Consider the following 10,929-nt stretch of genomic DNA (forward strand, 5'->3'; position numbering starts at 1 on the left):
CTCACTCCAGAATGAGGTTCTTGCTCTTGGGAACCAGGCTTACAAAGAAAAAATATATTTTTACTTTAAATTGCACTATTCATTTGCCTTCTGTGAACTGGTCACATAATGTTAGCACTCACCGAGAAGAACAGGCAGAGGACGTGGGTTTGTTTCAGAGTTAGGAACAGCTGAACAGGGGAGGTGGACAAAGAGGAAGAGAACAATGAAGTGGAAGAGGAGGACGAAGAGGCAGCCGCTAGGGGGCACAAAAATCCTTCAGCATTCTTGGCCATTACTCTGCCTATTCTGCGCCACACGAAAAAGCAAACTGTATTGAAAATTATGAAAGATGCAATCTTCCCCCAACCAATCAGTTCAATAAAAGAAAAGTGTCTTCTGCAATTACTAAGAGCTATAGGCTAAAGCAGCCTTGCAAAAAAAACTAAAAATAAAGGAAAAACACACCTGTTCAGGCATGAAGCTATTCACTTCTCTTTATTGCCTTAGAGATGCCTGTGGACAGAAAAATTAACCTGAAACCAGACAAAACTCTTTCATCTGCAGCAAGTTAGAGGAGAGTTCTGCAAGGCTAAAGAACAGCAAATGCTATTCCATATTAAAGCTTTATTTAAAAAAGACTGTTAAATCCCACCAAACAGATGGTTAAGGAGCTGGCTATTATAAAGAAACTCTCAGCAAAAGATAAATAGTTTGAACTCTCCAAAGGAAATAGAAATCAGCTAAGTTTAACTACTCTTGGAGCACTTCTAGTGACTTTTAGATTTTATTTCACTACTAGCATGAGATCTAGATTCTGTGCAGAGAATTTTCAACAGAGTTATAATTCATACCTATGCATTTCATTCTGCCCAGTATATCTGTTATGGAACCTAATCCTTAAGAGCCCTTTCTGCCACTGCAGTGGCTCCAAGTAATTTATATAAACATACAGAGAGAATACTAAATGTATGGAAGCAGAATCACTGTGAAGTACTGAATGTAGAACTCTGAAGGAAAGCCTTGACTGCAGATAAGAAGAGAACTGGCCATGCTTGGTTTCAGCTCCTTTTCTGTTGCTACAATGCTAAAATAAGCTGAAAATTGCAGATTGGAAAAAAAAAGCAATTAAAAAAAATAAATCACATATACATCTATTTTTTTAATGACCAGTGCTTATAAAGTATCCAAATGTAAACTACCCTCAAAACATTTATATCTATAAAGTAGCATATCTCCATATTAACAAGAGCACGACTCTCATGGTGCTCCACAAGGAAACTAAGTGCTCTCTACCCTCTGAAAACTGGACTGTCCTATCCATTTTACCAGGCCAGAAATAAAATTTAAGACATTGTGGGGTTTATGACATTCAGTTTCATCAACAGAAAAAAAATCATCACTAAAGGTAAGTACCAGATTAACCAGTTTTTGTGTTGGTGTTCATACTGGAATGTCAATTAAATGTTTCATTTGTGTGGTTAAATCCTAAAACTTGAAGGGGCAACAAATAAGAACCAGATACGACAACTGCAAACCAGGCCATAAGATCAGCACAGGGGAAGATCCCCTTCCCCTGCAGCTGACAAAGTCCTATCTCACACATTGCCAAGTGCCACGTATTAATCCATAAGAAGAACTGCAGCACAGGTGAAAGTTGTCAAAATGGGTGGCATGAGTGAAAACTTGTCACCAAACCCTAACCTCTTCAACCTCATAATTACACACAAGACTCACCTGGCTGAAGTACAGCACAAGAATTGCACTTGTCCTTCCATTTTATGCAGGTCCATGCACAGTTTTGATGAAACAGAAACCCTTCTGTAATAGCAGCCATGCTACTTAAATTTGTTTTTTTCTTTACAGTATGCGAGAAATTACTACTTTTATCTGCTTCTAAAGGTCAAAGTACAGAATCACAGCTTATCTGATGTGTAAAATCACCATATACTACTCTGAGAAACTGAAATGACAGTTTTTAAAGAAAAGGCTAAAAAGAACTTGTAATGTAGGAATTCAGAGTTATGAATCAATCACAATAATACTTAAGTCCCAGCTTAAGGGAGCTGCCAGCATTTTTTCAACCATTAAAAGCCCCATTATGTGACTTGCATGTAAAATTGCAGCAGAAGTGTAGTGCAACACTTCTGTCTAAAAAGAATCTGAGAGATCATTTTTCTCCAAAACCTTAATGTGTATTGATACTTGCCTGGGAGTTGGATATTTCTTTGACAACATTCAAATCAGATCCTGAGCAAAAGGTGTTTCCTGCACCATAGATGATAAGGCCTTTGCCATCCTTCCAGTTTTCCAGTTCAGTTATCCTCTCCTGGAGTTCTACCATCATAGTACCTGTCACAAGAGAGAAGAAGTGAATTTTTTAACAGGAAACTATTATCACTATCTCGTCTTGTGTTACATTTTTCACCACCAAAACCAAGTTAGAGTTACTAAGTGATGGACTTAAAACCACAAGGGAAAGTATCACCTTAAATCTTGCACACAAGCACTGACATAAATTTTTTTATTCAAGGTTGTACTTCCCAAAACTCTGAAGTACATTCTGCATGAAGGATATTTGTTTAACACTCATAAACCCAAAAAACCAAACCAAACCAAACTTATAAAAAACCCCAAAAACATCAAAACCCAGTCAATATTAACAAAGATTCCTTAAAAAAAGCTAAAGAGCAAACTATGTTGGAAGTGAGACATTTAGAAGTATCCATTCAAAAGAAAACAGTTATATTTGGAAATAGGAGCATAGTGTCTTTTATATTTTAAAAAAAGAAAAATATTTCTAAAATATCTTTTATTCCCTCCCCTGGAACCTTCTAGAAAGATCTCTATTGCAAAGTATATCATAGGCTTCAAATATATGGACTGTACAGGACTAGCTTTTTATTTCCAGCTTAAACATCACATTGTCATATATTTGCCTAAGTCTCCTTCCTGACATGGAACTCTACAAACTCCTGTTTCCAGAGCTCGTCCTAGACTGCAGCACCTTCTGCACCAGCGGAGCTTACCCTGCATTAACTTCAAGCTCTTCCTCTCTGAATGCCTATGACTCTGTCCAGTTATATTCTTAAGAGGAAACATTTACAGAAACTAATTTCAGAAAGCAGCTACATAGAGGCTGATGACACTCTCAGCTTTACCCTCTTTTGACAAGAATTTGAATGGACAGGCCTTACCTTCTTCAGATAGAAAAGTGTTTCAGATTAAGACTCTCAAGGGCTCTCTTCTGCCAAGTGTTGCTTTTTAAACTCTATGCCTGCATGCACAGGACTCATCCTGTTCTGAATTTGCCTGTTAGCACCTAATCCTGGGATTTATTTTTTTCCCTTCCTGTTTGTTTTTCTTGCATTTCCTTATGAAGTAAGCTTCCCAGCACAAGGTCAAGAGTGACACTCAGTCACACACTTCCTCCTTAGGTTTGGTGTCAGCCACAGAAATTGCACATTTTGACAGTGTTTCTGAGGAGGCCAATAATTAAGTGGACATTGCATATTACATACCAGAATGACACTGGGTTGGGTTTTTTTCCCCACTGTCAAGTCCAAACTCTGATCCTCTAACAAATCCCAGCAGTTCTGCCAGTTGCTTTCCTGTCTGTATTTATAATTTGAGCATGCTTTTTGTGTGTGGCATATTACACTTGGTTTCCTTGAATTTCACATTGTTGATCTTGAATTCTTTATAGCAGCTAATCAAGATCACTTTGAATTTTACTCCTCTGCTCCAACTAATAATCTTCTGCAAGCTCTCCCAATTTAGGGTCATCTGACAATTTCAGCAGTTCACCTCCTATTTCACTGGCCAAGCCATGAAGGAAAACATTGAGCAGAATTAGGCCTGGATGAGATTTTTGTGGGTCTTCACTTGAAATGCTTTTCCAGCCTAATCGTGCACTCAGCAACTCTTCTGCAAATGCTGCTGTTCAAATAGGTGTGCATCAACCCTTCTGCATATCTGCCAAGCCTTCTTACTAGAAAGGTATTTGGGCTGGCATCCAGGTTTTGCTAGAGTCAAATACAGCACAACCAGTGTTTGTGGTTCTTTTAATAGGCAAAGCAGTGAGGTATTGAAGCCTTTCCACAGAGTATTCCAAGCCAAAAATCTAGTTAACTGAAATATGAAGGAACTAAATGAGCCCAATACATGCAATAGCAGAGGACAGGAGACACTGGACAGAGCTGTCCCATCCTCCTGGGAGAGGATACCTGCCATTCCTGACAACACCGAACTATTATTTTACCAACAGACAAAGTCCATGATGTTTGACATAATGATGAGGACACAACACTAAAGCAAATCCTCATTCTGCCAGTCTTAGTCCTTCAGTATTTGATAAACTAGGTTCATGCTCTTCACAGAACTAAATCTACTTGGAAAAATAATTTGTTTGCATCTTAATAATAATCCAAGAACAAATGCTTTAAAATAAATTCTTCTCTTTTAAATTAAGTTCAAGTTCAGTTCAGTGAGAGGTTGGGCTGCTGAAATTGCTTCCACCAGGCTTAAACTGACATTATTAGCATTTCTTTCCAAAGAGAACATTTCAAACAGGTGGCTATCAGATTCCAATTAAAAAGAGAAAATAGGCATAACAACCTTCATATTACCCATTAGCAATTTGCCAACAATTTTGTTCTGGTTTTGGTTCCATGTGTTGCTCAAGCTTAGAATAAACATAATTCCTTTGAGATAAAAAGCTGCTGTGTAAAGTAAATGCCTGGCAAATAGAATTTCTCTCAACAGTTTAATTATGTTTTGCAGCTTTCTAAAGGAAGCTTATAAGTCAACATAAATTCACATCTGCCACTAATTCAGAAGCTCTGAGACACAGAATCAACAGAATTTATTTGAGGCAGAGAGCATCTACAGGCTCTGGCAATTTAGGGGATGTGTATCCCATCCTTCTCCTTGAAGGATATTATTTGATACACAACAGAAGGAAAAGGATCAAGTTATTGCTAGATCCTCAACAACTACAATTTACAGACAGCAATGTTAAAATGAAATGAAAAGCAGTATAAATTAGAATGCCACACCATTCACCACAGTGGCCAAGGGGCCAGCAAGATTCTGCTTCTACTCTCCCTCCTGCAACAACAAAAGATGTACAGTAGAAAGAAGCAGTATCTCTCGAACTGCCATAGTAAAATTTTCTAGAACAAATTTTTGTGGCTATTACCTAGCAAAATGGAGTACTTCTCTCTACAGGGCTCTACACATTTCTGCAAAACACAACTGCCTGATCCCATGGCTCATTTGTTATATGCTAATTAGGGTCTGCAACAAAGACAGAACTATTAATTTCCTCACCAGTTTTGCAGTTCCTCTTTGATACTAGAGCATCTAATTCACACACAGTCCTAAAAGGAGAGACTGTTTTACAGACCACTAACTAAGCCAGAGGTAAAATATCTGCTAATTTTGGGTGCTCAACTCAAGACATGTGGTATGATTTCTGTACACTAACATTATATAGCACATTGTACAGGCAAAGCACAGCTGCTAGTTGCCTAAATGGCAGCGGCAACTGCTCAGCACTTCAACCAAGTGAAGTGCAGTTTTGAGCCCTCCTGGGAGAGAAAACAGAGAACACAGTTGTAAGTTTCTATGAAAGTTTAGTGTAAGCGATTTGACTTTTATTACAACTGATCTCCATAGCAGACTGGGCTTTCTCTCTCCTTTCTCCTTTTGCTCTTGTATCTCATTTCTCATGCCTCTTTTAACTTCCACAACAAATAAGCTAAGAGCACACAGTCTACAAGCTGTACATTGCACAGTTCTGAGTCAAAAATAACACTCAACCTGTAGAAAAAGAGGAAACAACAATATGACTATGTAACAGCACGGATGCTGTATGCAGGCATTCAGAAGGACAATCCCTGTGCTAACATCTTTTAGCTACAACTTCTCAAGTTAGGTAATGATTTTACATGTGAACTTTTAAAAGAAAGCAAAAAAAATGCAGACACAACTAGGTGCTTTAACACCAGTTCTATTGTTCTGTTCTATTCCTTTCTGCTAACAGTCATTAGAGGAAGGAGTAGATTGACTTTCTTCATGTAAACAACTCTACACTTTGCTAGTGCATTGCAAACATACTTGCTCACAGCAAAGGAACAGTGAGAATTGGGCAGGAAAACAGAACAGGAAAAAAAGAAAGCAATAAGAGGACACAAATGTATCCATTTCAAAATATTAAGATGTAAATACATTCTTACACTAAAGGCTTATGCACAGCTCCAGCTCAGGCAGATTCAGACCCTGAACCTGTGCCACTCATGTCTGAAGAGAACCACATAAATTGGAATATTCTAGACAGTTAAGGAGAGGCAGCAAATATTCCCATATTGGAGATTAAAAACTTCTCATAACACAAGATTAATAAAATAGGCCACTTGGTTTTGATAGCTAAGTATTGTCCAGTGTAAAAGCATATTAAAAAGATCACTGATCTGCAACAGCTGAGAACACCCAGCTCTTCTGATCTTTAATTAACCAGTCATTGATATTTAAGGCATAAGGCAAATTCAGAAGAAATAGAAGCCAGTTTGGGTAACTGGAAAAGACCAAACTACAGAAGTTTAAGTTACAGGAAAGGCTTTAGGTAAAGAACAAAAAAGTAAATTCATTCCTTCTACACCACCTACAAAACAAAGATGTTGTCTTCTCACCCCCATAAAAATGCCCTCTGTGTTTCCAGAGCAGTGACAACAAAATGAGAGCAAAAACACAGTAGCAGAATTGGGCAGACATTTAAAAAAAGGGGGAGAGGGATATACTCCAAGACAGACCCTGAGAATTTCATATATTCTGATGACATTTATGGCAAAGCTGCTATGCAGAACAGTGAGTATTTGCTGCATATCTGAATAAAAGTTAAACATTTCTTCTTTTAACTAGGGAATGGTAAGGCATAGCCTTTTTTTTTCTTTAGGCAAAATGCTAAAGTGGGTAACTGAACAACAGAAAACCCAAAAACAACCAGTGATCCCATCAACTAATTAGTACCTGTAAAGGCATTCATTAGCTTCGGGTTGTTCACAGTCAGTATTCCAATGCCATTTTCTTCTTTGGAAAGATTGATGGATCCACCAGCAAACTGTTGAAGTTTCTTCTTTATCAATTCTTCCTTGTAGCCATGAGCACCGTTATACAGTGATAACATTCTCTGTTGTAGTATCCTTTCCTTTGCAGTCTGAAATAAGTTCTTCCACAGAGGAATAGCCATTTCTTGAAATAAATGGGGGGTGGATCAGAAAATTTCCCTTGAAATTCACTCCTCTGACAAAGATGGAAGCAGGACAGCAGAAACTAATATAAAGGTGATGCAAACATGAAAGTATACAGAAATCACTGCAGGCTGTATTTGCGAAATTCTTAGTCTGAATCTACTCCCACAAAGTTAACACAAGTTTTATGGATTGATTTTAGTAGCTAAGCCAGAAATTAGCACCTTTAAAATATTTTCTTGTAAAAATTATGCAGAAGTATTTGTGTGCAGAACATGAAAGAGATTCAAGAACTATAGTAAGACTCTTGTGTATTCCATTAGACCAGTTTACCCTTCGTCATCCTTCCCCCTGAAAAAATACCAAAACCCCAAATATCACATCTATGATGGAGGAAAAATCCTATCAAATCCCCTAGTTTTCAGGATCTGGATCTCCTACTTTTCTGTAAGCAACTATTAAAGCAAGACCTTTCTGAGGTACTTGAGGAACATAAAAATTAAGAACTGAAGACCATTCCTATATTGAAGTTTGTTCCCATCACCTAATTCCATTAACATAGTTATCACACTCCATCTCAAAACCAGTTAGTCTGCCTAGCCTCTGGTACCCATGTGCTTTTCCCAGTCATTACAGTATCACTTTAAGTTGATCTCACTTGGGCACAGAGCACCAGAACCTGTGCAGTACTCGACAGGATGAAAACTGTACAACAGTATTATATACTGGGCATTGCACTTGTCTTTTATACAGGTACATAATACTGCTAAACTATTTCTATGTACCAATATACCCATGGCTTATTCTTCTGGTATTTCCACTCTACAGTGTATGACTGCATATCAGAAAGTATGGGGAAATTAATTATCAAGTATTATTCTTGATCTGCACTTGTGCCTTATTTTATTTACTTTGGAAAAGAGTCTACCAGAGAAAGTGGTTTACAAGTGATTTGAAAGAAATGGGGTAAAGCCTGAACTAGAGACAGCTTATCTGGAACTTAAGTCCTATTAGAAGGTACTCAGAGTCAGAATCAAAAGAACCCCCACAGGACATGAAAAAGGTTTGTTATATTTAAGTCTTGCAATTTGTTAGAGTAGTCCTACCTTTGCCCCAAGCCCCCTTTTAATGGATACAGCTATTCAGAAGACATGGTAGATGCTAATTTTTTCAAGAACTGGGAGAAGACCATCTTTTGTTTCTTAACCATATTTGGCAGAAACAAGATTCTTTCAAAATTGGCAAGAAGTTCTTGGAAAGTTTTTCTAAAGTGAACCCAGAACACAAACATATTGACTGAGACAGAATTTGGTGATAGTTATCTTTTATGCCCTGTTCAGGGCATCTTACAATTTACAGACTCAAATTTTTTACAAACATTTTATATATAGACATGAACAAGCAAATGCACACTAAAACAACAACTAGTTTATAATGAAAAAAACTGAACAGTCTTGTCAGGTGAACACTTATCACTAGCTGTACCATCCTACACTGAAGTGGAAAATGCTTCTGTTGATGCAGGTATAGTCCCCATTGAAATGGTGGAGGAGTTTGGAGAATAACCACATTATGGGATGTGAAGAATTATGCATCATACCAGGCAATTTAGAAGAGCTATTTATGCCAGCAGATTTATACTTGCACTGCCATGCTGCACCTTCCAAAACAGCACTATCTCACAAGCTCAACAAGGCCTACATGACTCTATGCACTGTAAGGTCATCTACACTAGAGTAGGTAAACAGTTGATTTTTAAACATCCGTTGAGACACTAGGTTTTTACCTGTCATGATCTACTTTTCTAAAGTGAAAAATAATAAAACTAATTAAAATGTAATCAAGTTAAAGTCTAATTGAATGCAAGATTCATTACTTCCTAAGTAACATTCCCTAAATGCGGCTGCACTCAAACACTCTATGCCTGTTCTAATAAAGCCTGCAACACTTCAGCCACAGAGGTTTTAAAATCACTTCTCTTGGTAAAGTTTTATTTAAAGAGTGAAAATTAGTTTCCAAAGCTCATTTCTCAACTAATTGATTCTTTTTATATTCAGGCTCTCAGAAGAGAAACAGCCTTCCATTTTCTCTACAATCTCAGTAGTCATTCCTCAGCGCACACTGACGCAATAAAACTTTCCGTCCAGTTACGAGTTTTTGCTCAGGAGAGAACAGGGATAGTACAGGCTTTCATTGCAGAGTGCAATTTGAACAATCAGCTCCAGATACAAAGTGTGCCCAGTCCTCATAAGGAAACAGACTAGCTTGAATTTTCTATGAAGCTGCAGTGATTGGCTTGAAAGCAAAGAATGGGGAAAATAAAGGCTGTTCCGTTAACGTAACTCCTTGCCAACTTACACTTTTTTGACGACTTTTATACACTAGATTTCTCATGTCAAAAAACATACAGAGCAAAACAGACTTAAAATATGGAAATTTTATGCCAACGAAAAAAGGAGTCTGTCATTTTCAACTGCGTGGTTATATGCATTAACAGCTCTTTAATATTATCACTATGGTAATAAAGAGCATCAGCAAGTGCGGGATTAGAAAACAAATTGGACACCACTGCCTGCTGATCATGACTCACGATTAATGACTCATGCAGGGTATTATCTTGGAATTATATTCTTTAAAACCACTTCTGGTCAGTACCCAATAGTTTTTTAAAATAAAAATAGGATTATTTTAACAGCTTAGTCTGAGAGAGAGAACTGCTCAGGAAAAGCAGGATCCTTCAGCTACAGCTCTCTCGGTCTAAAGGGATTTCTGCTGATCTCTGACAAACAACATCCAAAATTTCAATCAGTACAGAGCACTCGCAATCCACGGCATGACTGAGATTGATTTTTTTGCACTGTAAGTGACAGCAGTGAGAGGGAGATGTTGAAGTAACCCTTACAATGTTGTAGGACAAGCCAAGAGATATTTACTGACAGTAAAATTTTCAGATTTTCAATTTAATGTAATCACATCTATTTAGATACACTTAGAGAAATGAAGTCTTAACCTAATTTTTAAAAGTCAAGCATGCTATTCCCACTAACATCTGTAGCACAGACAGTTCATGCAGTTTTTACAGTGAAAAAAAAATCTGACAGTACAGGAACAACATAGTGGACAATTAGCATCTTTCAAATGCTTTAAGTGCTACAGCTTTATTTATCACTGGTGATAACTAAGAGATAAAACAATAATATGGACATCAATAGTTGTCCATTCCACAGTTATTGTACCTCTTACATAAAAGAACAGTTTAAATCCCATTTGGCACTCAAATGATTTTGTAACACCCTTGCCTGTGGGCTAGCAGACTGTGGGGTAATATCAACACAGATCAAATGTCTGCATGTCAGTACAAAGGGATGACACACATTATGCAAGAGTGATAATATGTATCTGCATGCAAACACACAGAGTCTGTACATTTTTGTGTATGCTCATGTACCAGAGACCTTCCAAAAGGCTCTAGTAACTGCCTAGTTAAAATTCAGATCTCACAATGTTAATAAAAAATAGTAATAATACAGGTAACAGCAACATCACCATTCCCTAACTAGGTAGGTTCTTTGGGAAACCAGTAAGCTGCAACTCTTGAATAAGCATATTTGCCCTTACCCTTACCACTTAGACTACGCTGTTGTAACCCCAACATTTCTCTTGGAACACGGTGTATCAAACAGCAACCTCCAGCAATGCT

General features: G+C 37.6%; 1 protein-coding gene across 1 annotated transcript in view; it reads right to left on the minus strand.

The window, feature by feature from the left end:
* ECHDC1 (enoyl CoA hydratase domain containing 1) overlaps nt 1-7,235 on the minus strand; it is a 31,175-nt gene extending 23,940 nt beyond the window's left edge. Inside the window, exons 1-2 of the mRNA XM_009083039.1 lie at nt 7,009-7,235; nt 2,189-2,331 (exon numbers count right to left, since the gene is read on the minus strand). Coding sequence (XP_009081287.1) covers nt 2,189-2,331; nt 7,009-7,228 — 363 coding nt within the window. The 5' untranslated portion in view covers nt 7,229-7,235. The remainder of the gene's footprint in view (nt 1-2,188; nt 2,332-7,008) is intronic.
* Nucleotides 7,236-10,929: the final 3,694 nt, after the last annotated feature.

Source organism: Acanthisitta chloris, unplaced genomic scaffold (genome assembly GCF_000695815.1).
Source record: "Acanthisitta chloris isolate BGI_N310 unplaced genomic scaffold, ASM69581v1 scaffold18859, whole genome shotgun sequence".
In the NCBI taxonomy this organism is placed as follows: Eukaryota; Metazoa; Chordata; class Aves; order Passeriformes; family Acanthisittidae; genus Acanthisitta; species Acanthisitta chloris.